This window comes from Magnolia sinica, chromosome 11 (assembly GCF_029962835.1).
Source record: "Magnolia sinica isolate HGM2019 chromosome 11, MsV1, whole genome shotgun sequence".
In the NCBI taxonomy this organism is placed as follows: domain Eukaryota; kingdom Viridiplantae; phylum Streptophyta; class Magnoliopsida; order Magnoliales; family Magnoliaceae; genus Magnolia; species Magnolia sinica.
In genome coordinates, this window is record NC_080583.1 from 5,110,552 (window position 1) to 5,126,392 (window position 15,841).

The 15,841-nt window shown below is 41.8% G+C and overlaps 1 protein-coding gene across 3 annotated transcripts; it reads left to right on the plus strand.

Moving 5' to 3' along the window:
• Positions 1-5,695: 5,695 nt before the first annotated feature.
• Positions 5,696-10,861, plus strand: LOC131218621 (chloroplast processing peptidase-like). Of its 3 annotated transcripts, none has more exons than XM_058213269.1 (6): positions 5,696-6,717; positions 7,403-7,471; positions 7,584-7,652; positions 7,787-7,873; positions 9,583-9,706; positions 10,414-10,861. In XM_058213269.1, exons 1-6 carry the CDS (start codon positions 6,034-6,036, stop codon positions 10,782-10,784), a joined length of 1,404 nt encoding a protein of 467 aa, XP_058069252.1. In that variant the 5' UTR covers positions 5,696-6,033; the 3' UTR covers positions 10,785-10,861. The 3 variants fall into 3 exon arrangements, with proteins under 3 accessions (XP_058069252.1, XP_058069254.1, XP_058069253.1); XM_058213271.1 differs by having other exon boundaries at positions 9,583-9,650; positions 10,414-10,784; XM_058213270.1 differs by having other exon boundaries at positions 10,334-10,620.
• Positions 10,862-15,841: the final 4,980 nt, after the last annotated feature.

A 15,841-nucleotide genomic window follows, 5' to 3' on the forward strand; every position in this document is an offset into this window, starting at 1 on the left:
CTTTAAAAAATGGTGGTGATTTTTCAACCGTACATATGGCATGGCTGTACGGCAATCCAGACTGCCTATGATGCGGGCCCAGCTGTGGATGGACCATAATTGAAAATTGCACTGAGATTAACCATTTGAGCTTTCCTGAGAGACCACTTGCTGTTTTTACTTTTAGCCATTCATTGGACGGTTAGGATTGCTTGAGCAGTGTGATTTAAGAGAGATCTTCCATCTACAAAGAGACCCACGGTTGGGATAGTCTGCACAGCTGCACGTCAGTGCCATATGCAAGGAGGATGAGTCACCACCGTCAATCTGGCCAGTATTGCACTCGTGTAGGACACGCTTACCGTTCAATAGGGAGCCCATCATGACGATCATCCATCTTGAAAATCAGGCCGTTAGATCATTATCTTTGCTGCACGTGTGTCAGACCTTAGGTTATCAATCAACGAATGGCCCACCCGGTGATCTTCATGATCGGGCCTGTAGGCGATGAGTTCTCTTTCTGTTTCTAGTACTTTCTCAACCGTTCTTTTGCTTCATGGCCATTTGAATAACACGCCCACACATGACAAAACAAAGCATACGCAAGAACTACACGTTTACACACGTGCGCCACACACTCGAATACCCACTTACACGCTTTCCCCGCACGCTTCCAGATAAAAGCACAAGTACATTGAACGAGGTCTCATGTTCTGTGTCAATATAAGGTCTAGTCCAACCCGTTGGACAACAAATTACGGTCCGCCTGTTGTATCACTTACAAAATATTCTGGACATTCGAAATCCAACCTTCCCAATAGGTTGGCCTAATCATAAAGACCATATATTGCAAAAATAAGCTCCATCCACTCATTAAATGGACCACACCATCAAAAACAATTTCTATCTATTGATAAGTAAAGAAGTACAAGCGTAGTCCATTTGATGAGTGGATGTGGCTGATTTTTTCCCGGAGTCTAGAGGACTAACCCATTTGACGGGTTGGTTATTTGTAGAGACATGAACGGCTGGTATTTATCCACTAAGGTGGACCGTATCAGATTTTTGACCTTCTCTCATAATATATGATTTGATGAGGACATCTTTGAATGGGTTTGAAGGATTAAAACGACATTTCTCATTCAAGATTCAACGCCGCTGACCATGTGCCTTCTTCTATTAGCGAGGCTCGCTCATTCTGCCCCCACCAAATGATGATCCAGACCGTTCATCTTGAAACTCACACTTTAATAGTGCCTACAGAAAAAAATTGTCTTGGCCCATGTGAAACTAATTAGAAAAAATGTTCGGAACAGCCATTCCATGTGGGCCGTGTACTTTAGGGTCTAGATGAACGGAAGTAGATTGTCCGGAGACCCCTCTCCACGAATATCCCTCTTGACCTGAGTCTGTGGAGCCCACCGCGTGTTTTGTGTTTTATCAACGCCGTCCATCCGTTTTTTCAGCTCATTTTAGGAAATGAGCCCAAATGAGGTAGATTCAAAGGTCAAGTGGACCACACAGAGGGGATAATGACGTCCACCGTTGAAATTTTTTTAGGGCCCACCATGATGTTTATTTGCCATCGAACCTGTTCACAAGGTCACACAGACCTGGATGAAGGGAAAACACAAATATCAGATTGATCCAAAACTTCTGTGCTACCAGGAAGTTTTCAACGATAGGTGTTCAGTCTCCTGTTCCTGTGTTGTGATCTGTTTTAACTTCAAATCTGCCTCATTTTTGGCTCAATGTCTTCAAATGAGCTCGAAAAGCCGATGGACGGTGTGGATAGAGTACATGTATCATAGTAGGCCCCACAGAGTCTTGTCAACATGGATATCTGCAATCCGGTCCGTATCATGTCGGGAGTGGTTTAGGTGCGGCCCTTAACGTAGGGCCCACGTTGACGCATGTATTCTATATCTATACCGTTCATCCATTTTTCTAAGTCATACGGGATGAGCCCAAAAATGAATCAGACCCAAGTCTGAAGGTGGACCATAGTTACTATGGGAAACAATGGTGAGTGAACGCCCCACCATTAAAAACTTCCCAGGGCCCACCTTAACGTTTATTTTCCATCAAACCTGTTAATAAGGTTAAAAAAACCTGGATGAAGTGAAAAAACAAGTATCAGATTGATCTAAAACCTTTTTGGCCCACAAGAAGTTTTTAACAATCATCGTCACCATTTCCTATGGTATGGCCCACGTAAGATTTGGATCTGTTTCATTTTTTGGGTCATGCCCTTAAATGATTTATAAAAACGGATGGACGGTGTGGATATAAAATACATACTTCAAGGTGGCCCCACAGTAAGGGGCCGCACCATATCAGCTTCCCAACACCTATGAATAGGGAGTCTCTAGAAGCGAGCCTGGCACACCGACGTTTGGCTAAAATAATCACATTCTCTATACGCATGTGCTTACGTCACACTCTCGGTACGTCACCCTCTCATTAGTGTCATATGAACGTGGGCCAGGCCAATCTGGACATCAGATGGTCCACATGAGATGGAAAAGATGGACGGATAAAAGGGATGGAGCCACAGTCCGCATTGACTTACACGTGTATTTGTGTGGACCACACATGTGGGCCCACACGCAATCCTTACGATCGTAGTTCTTTTATCTTTTCCAGATCCAGGTGGCCCACTGCAGCTGGAATCATTGGATCACCGTACATTTAGCAGTCGTTGGGCCTACGTGATGAACGGTGCTGATTTCATCCAAGTGCGCCACGTGTACTTGTTCTCTTTATGTCGCTTTTGTTTGCAGATACGTAGGAAAGTTGGCGGAAGCCGGGTACATTCAAAAGTCAACCGAAATGTTGCAGAAGGTATGGATGATGGAATTGCCCAATCGTCTGAAGATATTTACGGAAAAAACCTATGCTTGGAACACGTCACACCAGCTTTTTTTTACAGCGGCTCAACTGCCCTTACAGCGGCGACGCTGCTCTGCGAATGCGAGGCGATTTTCGGCTTCGCTGCTCTCGTGGCCACGTGGCACACATGTGAAAGATCTAACCCGTTCATCGCATGGACCCGGTGGAGTAAGAACAAGGATGATCATCGGATGGGCCAAAATTATGTGGTGAAGTTTTCCAGATATCTTAACCATCTAGTTCATTTATTCCATTAAATTGCCACCATTGGACGGTTAGGATCGTCTTATCATCGTGGATTTTGGTGCTATGCTCTCTAAACCATGGACCCATATTTTGGACTGTCTGCACTAATGCACGCGTACGCTACACGTGCTGTGAATTTCCACCCTCTATTACATGAAATTGCCATGGCTCCTCGTGATGATGGGATTTCAAATCCCACCCTTCCATCCAGGGTAGAAGGGGCGCGGATTGGGTTTTACTCCTACATGACCGGAGATGGATTGGCTACTCCCCCTGACACCAGCCCCGAGGGTGGTGGTCGGTGCTCCGCGGGCTCCACTAATGATGTATTTGTTTCATCCATTCCGTTCATCCATTTTTACAGATTATTTTATGGATTGACGAAAAAATGACAGGGATATAAATCTCAGTAGACCACACCATGGGAAAACAATAATGATTGAATATCCACCATTAAAATCCTCCTAAGGCCCACTGTACTGTTTATTTGACATCCAATCTGTTGATTGGACCGTAAAGACCCAGATGAAGGGAAAAAATAAATATCAGCTTGATCCAAAACTTTTATGGCCCCAAAATGTTTTTAATGGTCACCATTCATTCGACTCTTTTTCCTGTAATGTGGTCCAATTGAGATTTCGATATATCTCATTTTTTTTCTAATAACAGAAAATGATCTATAAAAATAGATAGACAATATAGATGAAACACATACATTATAATAGGGCCCACAAAGCACCGACCATCAGCCATTGGCCGGTGCAGGGGGAGTAGCCAATCCGTCTCCAATAGACCTAGCTAGAGACGGACGGTCATGTAAAGGCCTATGTGCGGCCCACCATGATATATATGTTTTATCCACATTTTTCATATATTTTGAAAGATCTTTTAAAGGCATGACCTAAAAAAATTAGTTAGATCAAAGTCTCAAGTGGACCACACTATAGGAAAGAGTGGGGGTTGAACTCCTGCTGTTGAAAACTTCCTACGGCCAACCTGTTCATAAGGTCATATAAACACGTAGAAAGGGAAAACATAAATATCAACTTAACCCAAGACTCATGAGGCCCCAAGAAGTTTTCAACGGTATGCTACCAATCCCCGCTGCCTCTTGTGGTGTGGTCCACTTAAGTTTTTAATCTTCATCTTTTTCATGTTCATGCCCTAAAATGATATGTCGAGATAGACGGACGGTTTGGATAAAACATATACATCACGTTAGGCCCTATAAAGTCCCTGACATGATTGTCCATCTATAACTAGTCCCGGTGGGTGTAGTACTCAATCCATGCCAGCCCGGAAGCCCCTTGAAAACTAAAGAAGGCATCATGGCCCAGGCCCACCACTACGTCTGTCGTGTGATGTGGCCCACTGAAGTTTCGGATTCGATTGATATTTGGGTTTACGTACCAAGATGAGGTTTGCAACTGGGTGGGCCAGGGAGGGGCCTGGTCCACCATTGATGATTAGCGTGGCCAGATGGTGGGACTTTAAGATGGACTCAAACGCACAGGCTCGAAGCCCGGTCTCCGGAAAGGACCGATCATCTCGGTCAGCTTCGGATCTGCTGATAATTGATAAACGGTCCATATCGAGCACACGTGTCACACGGTGAATCGAAGTTGCGGGGAAGCGAGTCGTCGCGGTAGGCCGCTCTGACATAAATATTCCTTTTCTTTCCACTGCCGACGTGGCACAGTAAAAAAGAGAGGAAGTATGCAATACACCACAGCCATCTTTGTAATGGATAGATACGTTTTGAATTCTGACAAGTGGGCGATAAATATCGGTGATCCGGACCATGGATCTTATTTTTATCATCATAGATGGACTATATTATCTTTAAAAAAGATCTTGAATGTTAGATTTGTGGCTGACAAATAGACGGATGGGAATAAGATAAAGTCATTCGTATGGATTAAGTCCTATATATCTTAAATATACCTTAATAATCTATGTTGATAAACATATCAACGGTCTGGATTACCGTAAAATCATCATAAACAGTCAGAATTGAAAACAGCTGCACACTTCACGAAAATTCGGAACAATTGTACAATATGTTTCCTATGAAGAAGAATCATTAGAAAGGCATTGCCGTAAATAATCCTAAAGCCAGGCCTTCTTTCTGTTCTCACTCTCAAAGCCGCCCTATTTTGCCTCTGTCGCGACTATCAGAATCCATGGTGTGTCGCTGCATACTGGGACCACATACTGAGGGGTCTGATGATCGAGACCGTCCATATTATCGAATACAATAAAATTAGGTTAAAATATGAAAATTATGATGAAAATATTGCTCGAAATATCACTATTTTTCTACGAATTTGAAAGGAAGGAAAATATTTTTTAATGGTTCTCATTCAACTGCAAGAATCAAACCAAATAATCATCGATAAATCTTAATTATAAGATAATAGCTAAAATTTTTAATTAATGGGAAAATAGACAGTTCAAATAATTTTACCATCTAAGAATGTGGGCCCCAGTGGGTGTCGAGTAATGTTGGATCGTGTGTCGCGACAGAGGAAAAAACGAACTTGTATAAATACCATCCCCATCCGGCTTCCCTCGCGTTTCACCGTCATTTCTAGCTCCTCTCCCGTTTCGTTTTGAGTTCGCTCTCTCCATCTCTCTCTCAGGAGAGAGAAAAAAGAAAAGCTCAGGATAGAAACACTAACCCTCTCTCTTCAAATCTTCCATTTCAAAACCCTAGATCTCTCAGTTTCCTTCCAGTCTCGCTTTTCAAAACCCTAGTTCTTGCTTCTCCTTCAAATTCTCCCTTCGATCCGCCGTTTCGCATCTTCCCTCTACAGAAATGGCATTTTTCTGAACTCCGGCTCCGCCGTATTGAAGCCTCCGTCCTCCAAACCAACTCTGCGTCGAATCGTCCGTCGGTTCTTCAAGATCGGAGCTATGGCAATCAGAATGACAGTCACCTTTTCCGGCTACGTGGCTCAGAACCTCGCCGCGTCTGCCGGAATAAGGTGCGGGAATTTCAGGCTGTTTCATGAGTGCAGCGGCGCTGGCCGGTCCCGGGTCCTCTTCTCGAATCAGAAATCGGAAGTCGATCCAACGGTCAGGAACTACCAAGCCGGGTTTTGCAGGTCTAGATCGGTTTATTCATTCGCCGGCAATCCGTCGGCTGAGAGTTGTAGGTCTTCTCGTAGATTGTTGTCGATGATGAAGTTTTCGGGGATGGGCTCGGCATCCACTGGTATGGGGATTTTTGGGATATCTTCATCGTCAATGCTCAAACCGTCTTCCTTCATTCCATTTTTCCAAGGGATGAAGTGGCTTCCTTGTAATGAGTTCTTCCAGGGATCTGGAAGGAATACTGTTGATAAAGGGGGGACAGGTTCTGGTGATGTTGTAGCTAATGAAAGCTCGAGGGTGAATATGAAACGGTTGGAACAGAAAGATTGTGGAAAGAATTGTTGGCCGCAGTGGTTGAATTTCAGTTCTGACGATGCGAAGACTGTTTTTACTGCAGTGACTGTTACATTGTTGTATAGGTCTTTTTTGGCTGAGCCAAGGTCGATTCCTTCACTTTCGATGTATCCGACTTTCGATGTGGGGGACCGCATTTTAGCAGAGAAGGTAACATATTCGAATAATTTCTACCTGAATTTTGTTAAGTATTTTTCTCTCTTTCAGTGTATTTATCGGTCAAGATTAGATAGAAACCCATATCAACAAAGTTGCTCATGGGAAAAAATGCTTTAGATTCATGCTTTGTTCAGAAAAAAAGAGCTTCATGCATGCTTGTCTGTTTTTCAATCTCAAGAATTAAGATAGATCATTGCCATTAATAGAAATATTGAATATAATTAGAATGGCAATGAATAAGGCTATGTCAAGTTTATTTTAAGCTTCTCCTCAACTTTTTTTTTTTTTTAGGGGGGGGGGGTGTTGCTTTTTTCATATATATGGTACTGTGACCACATGCATCTGCAGACACATATATAATGCCTTGTTTTTTCTCCCTTTTTTTTGCCAAATTATCAAACAGTTAAAGTTCACGTGGTTGTTTTTTTTTTATTGATGTCAAGGTCACTCTACCATCTTCATCTTGTTGATGTTTCCTGGAGTAGAAGAGTGAAAAGGAATTAGTAGTACTACTCCATTGAGCTGCAGGCAGTAACTTTAAAGCTCTAGACACTTACTTAGATTGCTTGATGCTTTTATCTTCCACAATCATGTAGATCTTGCTCATCTGGAAGATATTTTTTCCCCTCTTAATATCTTGGAGCTGATCTTTTGTGTTGCCTTGCAAACTTTACAGGTTTCTTATTATTTTAAAGATCCTGATGTCGCAGACATAGTGATTTTCAAGGCTCCTCCTGCCCTGCAGGTATGTTTTTCTAATCTCATACTGCAATACATCTTAAGTAGCAGTTGTTGCCCATGGAATGATATGCATGATTAGGACCCTATAATTACGATCATGATACCACTATGTGCAGGAAAAGGGTTTCAGTTCAGGTGATGTCTTTATCAAAAGAGTTGTCGCCAAGGCAGGGGACTATGTCGAAGTGAGTTTCCCCTCCAGCTATTTTTTTAAAAAAAATCACTTTCATTGATAAAGAATGATTCAATATGCATTTGATTCTGTACTTCTTTTTCTAATGCTAAGCATTGGACATGCATGTGTTTTGCCTTTTGATAGGTCCGTGATGGAAAATTGATGGTGAATGGAGTAATCCAAGATGAAGATTTCATTTTAGAGCCACTTGAATATGAAATGGATCCTGTGGTAAGTTCTCCCTTTGAACTTTACAATATATATAACTTAAAACTTGGCAAGAATTTTCAGATTGTCTCAATGATTAAAAAAGAGAGCGGAAGAAACTAGATCAGTTGGTGGTGTGTTGCTCATGGGAATTCAGGAAGCAATGGTTATCTGCAGATTGGTTAAAACTGACGAGCTGAAATGCTTTGAAACTTTTGCTGACTTCTTGTAACTGATCCTTGACCTAACATGTATGATGGCTGAAGCAATCGTACTGCTGAAATGCTTTGGAACTGTTGCTGATGCCTTGTAACTTATCCTTGACCTAAAATGTATTATGGGCAAAGCAATCATACCACCTAAACACGTTTAACCTATTTACATGTAATTGTGTTAGAAACTAGTGATGATAACTTCCAACATGGTGGATACATTGGAATTGCCTTTTGGCACTTAATAATAAGACTTCTTCTTATAGGGCATGCATGTCTTCTATTAAGAAAGAGCTGCAAAGTGTGGCATGAGGTAAAGAATTTCATGACAAGCCCATGAGAAGAAATTGTATTCAACATTGCATCGTGGTATTTAGGTGGGATAGGAGACCTCTCTTTTAAGTGAGTTCAAATAGCATGTGAATCTCTCCCTTGCCCTATGCCTCGCATCTTATAGAGTAATCAGATTTTATGACCAGTAGAGGTCCTACTTCCTGGCCCCAAGAAATAAGATTATAATAGCTTTTAGTTAGATGACCATCAGCATGTTGCTTGAAAGCCTTTATTAACATAGTTTGCATTTCAAGCAAGCCATTTCCAAAAAGCTTGCTTGAAAGGTAAAACTGATTGGAAAAACTCAGACCAGCCCAGATGGTTTGACCAGACCTGTCTACATGTTTTGGAATATCAGTATCGAAGGGAATATCGGCTATTATGCCCAAAAACATTATGATACGGGACGTGTTGGACTGTATTGGCCGTATTTCGCTTATATCTGCTTTTTTTTTTGGAAAACTTATCATGAAAATAGGAGAATGTAAACACTAGATCATATCTTTTTCTTTTTTTTTCGGGTGCTTGTTTTGCTCTGCAGAGTAGGGCTAGATCTAGTATAAAATGAGTTTCTAAGCTTCCTCCAAGGTTTAGCTAAAGAAAGAAGTGGAAAAAAGAGAGGAAGCTTGGGGGGGGGTTGCTTTTATGGCAGCATGCGCCAATGCTGATTGTATTGGCCACTGGCCAATATGGGCTGACACCCCTTTTTGTAATGGACCAGTTCATCCCCATATCTCATATGGTGGTGGCTGATACGGTTACAATATGGCTGACATGGTCATATCATAATTGACTTTTTAAGCCGTACTGCCAACGAAACAGGTTATGTAACAGTAACCTGTTCTAGGAAGTGAACCATTTGAGCCATCTGGATCAACTGGTCCAACCATCTGGGTTGGGTGGTTCCTCCAGCTAAACTTCTTGGTCAACTGGTCAGACAATTATTTAATATATACCAGACATGTCATGTTGACCTCACAGGTCAGACCAGCTTGGAGTGACCTGCCCAGAGATGTCATGTGGGTTGGGATTTCATCGAGGTTTTAAGACATTGAGACAAACTTCTGAACTTCATCTAGTTGTAATTAAAATCGCAAAGTTATAAAGTGATACAATTAACTCTGTTGTACGAAGCATATGAGTTAATTTTTACACTGATTGCCTGTTATCTCTTGTTTGTATGTGCAGCTTGTGCCTGAAGGCTATGTATTTGTGATGGGGGACAACCGCAACAACAGTTATGACTCTCATGATTGGTATGTCTGGAGACCACAAACCAATGAAAATTGTTTGTTTGATACAAAGATGTACAGTAAGTACTACGAAAACGTGTTATGAAGGATATCAAGCTGCTATTTACAGTCTCTGACTGCTAAATACACCCGCCATTTCTACTTTTGGTTATATAACAGAGGAATATTTGGCATTGGAGTTTGTTAAGCTCACATGTATGGGGAATACCATCTACATGCCGCCTAATATGCCAGCATGACCAATATGCGCAATATACAAGCCATCCATTGGGTGGGTCTAAGTCTGTAGGTGTTCTAACTGAAAAATACATTGTCCATCCAAGTAGGTGGGCCAAGATGTCAGAAACAGTTGGATGGGTTTAAAAAAAGAAAAAGAAAAAGAGAGGAAGAATATCAGCCAGGTTTTCCTCAGCCATTTCATTAAGTGTACCCAACCTGACAGAGGCTGACCTGATTCTTGGGTGAAAACAATCTACATATTGGCATCCATCTGGTATTGGATCTGGTACCAGTGAATCATGCTGGCACGTGTGTGGCATGTGCATGAGGCTGGCTGGTACACGTGTGGGCTTATTAGCAAAGATCTTTAGTATTTGTATAACCAAAGAAAGGATGGGCGTGTTTAGTGGTGAGACAGGTGTGTTTGGTGTTAGTGTGTCCGCTCACAATCTAATTTCTAGCAGCAGTTATTGTTGATATTTTGCGGTTTTTCCCAGCAATGCCTATCTCTCATCTTACTGATGGATGTAACTGCACTCATTTTCAGGGGGCCGCTTCCAGTCAAGAACATTGTTGGCAGATCCGTGCTTCGGTACTGGCCTCCTCCTAAAATATCTGACACCATTTATGAGCCTCAGGCAGGGCAGAATATGTTGGCGCCTTCATGACCCATGGAAGGCGTTTTGCTTAGATTGCACATGCGGAACTATTGATGTTAGGGAAATCACTGAGGATGTCCGAAAGTTTACTGCATCCCGGGAAATGCTCTCCTTGTTTGTTCCTTTGGGAGAGCCACTGTACATAGCTGACCGTTTCCTTCCTTTTCCATTCGAGTGTTTCAAATCATGGATTTGTTTGGATGATATGCTTTTGTCATCTCCTTTCTCGTATTCAAGTTTTGGTACTGGGGATTCATGACATTTTCTGTGACGGCTTAGGCCAGGAATAAATTCATTTCTGATTGAAGCCTTCGATTAGAGGGATGAATATTTCTGTATACATTTTACAGTAAGATGATAACAACGATGAGGAAAAAGGAGGTAAGCACTTTGGCAGGCTTCAGAGAAGATGATTTGGCTTAGGAAGAGATTCCATCATTTATCAAATATCTATCCACAATTCTGTTGCAGGGGCAGTAATGCAGACCATTGCCATTTTGAAAATCTCCCCTAGATTTGAATATCATCATCACCAATTTTGAGCGGTTTTTAAGTGGAATGTGGACGTGTGCTATGTATCTCATGTCAGCCCTCTATTATTATTACTAGGGGCCCATTTGGCCCGTCGGATTGGAAGGGACTGGATTGTATTGGAAGGGATTGGAAGTTAAATCCCGGGATTGGCTGGGCGTGCCAAACAGAGTCGGTGATCTGATCCCAATCCCATGGATCTTAAGACAATACACTGACAACACCATCATTACCTTTAAATCCCATCCAATCCACCCTAATCTGTTCAAATTTGCTTGGGATGTGTTTGGTTGGAGGGATTGGAAGGGATGGGAAGGTTTAATCCCGGGATTGGCCGGGCATGCCAAACGGACTGGATATAGCAATCCCATGGATCTCAAGACAATCCACTGACAACACCATCATTCCCTAGAAATCCATGACATCCACCCTAATACCATTCAATCCCTTCCAATCCACCCGGCCAAATTAGGCCCTAGGGGTTTGGAACCTGCAATGCATGTGGAGAGACGAATGGAGGAAGAGATTGGGGAAGGATGGATATGGAGGGAAAGGGTGATGGGGCGACACGCATGGAGAAGCTTGTTGCGGCCTACAGGAATAAGGCTGGCTGCGGGTTTCACACAGAGGGAGCATGCCCGTTCAATCATAACCCTGATTCACCAACGAATCAGCTGCACCGTTGGCCTTTCTGAATGACTGAACACAAGTGATATAATCGTTGCTCAAAATCACTTCAATCCTATCCATTGATGCAAGGATTTCCAGTGTCTGAGAGAAATTAGAATTAGTCATGGAAATTAACATCAACTAATCACTTTCTACAATTTGAAAGGCCCCTTGATGCAGTGTACCAAATCCCATCAATTAAAGCTTGAATTTAGTTATCAAGCTCAAACATATGCTGAAATAATTTGCAGAGTGAAAAAACATGTTCCCATTTTATCACCATCGACGTTTAATTCAGAACTACCTTCAACTGGTTCCACCAATCTAATTGGCTTTAATTTCATCATGCAAATCTTCTGAATGGGAATATGCAATATTCCAGCTTCAGCTTTTGAGTGAAGTAACATTCTATAAAATCTATAATTGATTAGAGCATTTTGCGACCACCAAAGGACATTCTAACAAATTTGAGAACTGGATGGCTGGATACACCTTTACATCCGCCTCTGTTCGGATAACTGTCTGTAATTGATTATAAAATGAGGCTTTTGCAAACCTAAGTGCAGATATCTCTGATATTATCTTTATCTCCGGCTCAGCGATACCGCTAACATTGGTAGTGATACTGGTAATGCTGGTAGTATAAAAAATTCCAGGTATCACCAATGTATTGCTAAGTATTGCCAACGTATCAATATCACGAATGTAATCGCCAATATTTTCAACTATGTAAATTCTAGGTGTTGCTTGTATTGCCAATGCATCAATATCACCAATGTATCACCAATATTTTCGACTATGTAAATTCTAAACAATGCTTGTATCATAAGTGTATTGACAATATTTCAATAGTATTTTTTTTTTTCATGGGCACATGGTTGTATGTAATGTTCAATTTGTCATTAATAATATCTCGATTTGCAACATGCGCGATATTGAGACCACACTCTTTGTTTCCTTTCCAATCGTGATAATTTCTGGGTGAAATATCATGTGTTGTTGATATTTTACAATATTGAAGGATACTTGGATGGAAGGTTGGACGATTAAATAGACCGGAAGGGATGGTTGGACTGATTTCTTACAATAGCACATGCTTTTTAAGGCCCCGTTAAATGAAAACTTGTTATGTATGCATTCTTTTTTATAATTTTTTTTTTAATTTCTAAATATGTAAATATGTACATTTAACATCTCCTGAAGTTTTGTTGAAAATTCCACCGTTTTGCCCATGTTTCCCTGCATTTCCGGTTATCAACGATATTATCAGTGATATTGATATTGTTCCGTATCCTCAGCCAGTGAAACTTATAGCGATACCGATACTTCGAACACTGCCTGTAACATCCTGGATTTTCACTGTTTTGGATTTCCAAAAATCTTTGGTTTTTTTTTTAAAATGTAATTAATTTATAATATCACTTAATGACCATTAGCACTCAATGTTAGTTTATACAGGGGTGGTACCAGTAAAGAACCACACAAGTTCGATTAATCAGCTGTAGGAAGCCAATGAATCCGCCCAATCACTTGAACATCATGTATAGCCCCATGATTTACTCACATAGGATTCAAATCTAACCGACCCATTGCTAACTAATCAAGACAAGCATAACTAAATTAAAGATCTAACTGAAGCCGAGTCAGATAAGGCCCGGATCTTAACTAATAACCAAATCAACGCCGTTACCCTTTTAGCCTAAAATCGATGGTTTAGAGTAATCATGATTAAATCTCCACTTTCACTAGTTATAAATGGGCCACATTATGAACATAACTAATCCAAAACATAATCATTTCCTACGAGAAATCTCAATACCTAATTCCTTTCAGAAATGCTCCGATTTTCCGAACAAGCTCTATATCACTCGTTGGTGAGTCACTACTTTTAAAACTATAGAGAAATGTCCGTCTTACTGGGCTCGACATCCATCGCAGGAGTCGGACCTGGGAACGGTCTAGGACCGCTCAACTTGAGCCAAAGGACGAGTGCATGAGAAGTGTAAATACCCTAAAGGAAGAAGCTGAAACATAAGTGAATTGGGTTGTTCACTCTTAAGCAAGTTGAGGATTTCGGACCGTCGATTTATGACCAAATTTCACACGTGGAGTAAGGATATGTTCCTTCGTATATCTGTATAGCCGCGGCTCCGATCGACCATCGGTGACCGTTGAACAGACTTCTCATCATATCTGTCGATCGGCGCATCCAAATGGCGGGCCGAACATGTCCATACGTAGATCATCATTAGGGCTAACTATCCTACGGTGTATATCAATATTTATACCCCATAGTGGGCCCTAGAGGTTAGAAAAACTCTCCCATAGGACTAGTATAGTAAAAATCTAACACTTGGGGCCATTTGCACAAAATCTGACATTATAAAAGGGGCTTCTTTGGGGCACCCCTCTCCCCATACGAATTTGCCCTAGGAGGAAAAGGGAAAAGGGAGAAGAGAAAGAGGAGAAAGAAGTGAGAAAGAAGAGAGTGAAGGAGGGTGTTGTTGGTGGAGGAGCCCAAGGAAACTTGGAACTTTGGCAATCTCCTTCCTTTCTCCCACATCCACACTCCAAGCTCAATTCCCAACCGATTGGGGAGGTAAGCGCCCATCCTTTTGTAATCCTTTGTGTTGAGGGTGGAATTGCATGAGATTCTAACATGTAAGTACATTGTCTTAGGATTCCAGTCAATCGATTTCGAGTTCGGCGCTCCTAGGTCGTTTTTCAAGCCTCCAACGATCCATAAGTGCGGACTATTATTCTTGGGTGGCCTAACACCAACTATACTATGAGCCTAATGATTTTGATTGCTTGAATGGCGTATTTGGAAATTCTAAAGAAAACCTAGGAATTGTATGTTTTGCTTGGAATTGCATGAAATGGTATGTTTTCTTTAGTACTCACATAATGTTGTTCTTACCTCTCACATGAATTGCTACAATGGTTGATTACATGTTTATGTCTTGTTGTTTTTCTCATAAGGTATTGCTTTATAACATGTACAATTCCTTAATTCTTGTGCTAATTGATTTCATGAAGTGTGGGAAGTACTTAGCTTCCTCAATAACCCACACCACACACTTGCACCCTTAATTCATATCATGATTAGCTTTGCTTAGTAGAGAAATCGAGATTCTATGTTGGATGATATGAGCGTATGCTTCTACTTGTATCGGATGATAATCCCGATTGTGGCATGTTATAAAATTACCCTCAACCCTTGGGTTGGTCAGAAAAATGAAGAGAGTGAAGGTGGCCCCGTTGGTAGGGCTATCCTGAGGCTAAACCCATAGACTTGAGCGGGTGCGTGTGGGCGATAGTAGTTAGACTACATGGGTCGCTCGTACCCGATGTCGTCTGTCACGTGCTTGCTTGAACCCGTGCGGTCTAGCCCACTTACTGACCCACCTTGTTTGTTAACCCTGTCTCCTCACCTATGTATGGAACCTAGAACACCCTACAACCATTGTAGCCCATAGATAACCAAATTGAAGTCGATCCACCGGATATGGTGGAATGGGACACAGTGTCCGAGCTGTCGGCCTACGCTGGGGTGATGAGCCTCCCCGTAGTGACCGCGAGTGATCCCAGTTCTCAGCACTCCCCATGTGCTTGAAGTCGGGGATGGGGAACCCGACGGGATTAAGGATCACGGTACCCTGACCTCGCGCGTTAAGGGGCCTTGACATCACAACTAGTTGAGGGCATTGATACGTAGGGTGTATCAGTTTTCCCAACTTGCTGGATGAATGAAATTAACTAAGAACTTGACTAACATTATCATTGCATCGCATTAGTTAGGTTTGTGACTCGGCAGTCGAGGTCACTCTGAGGGAGTGTTGGTCATATGCGATCGTTAGATGGAGTCGCTCGAGGGAGTGTTGTGGCGAGGGTATGCATCATATCATCTATCATGCATATGCATTAATAAGATTAGTTAGGTATTTATGAATGATTGCTTTTCATTAAGTTCATAATGTAATTGATGTATGTTACAACTTAAGATTAATAGCACCCACTGAGTTGATCACTCACTCCCACTCTGGGACGGTGTTTTAAAACACCAACCAAACTTGCCCGTAGATGCAAGTGATGCAGAGTATAAGGAGCCCGGCG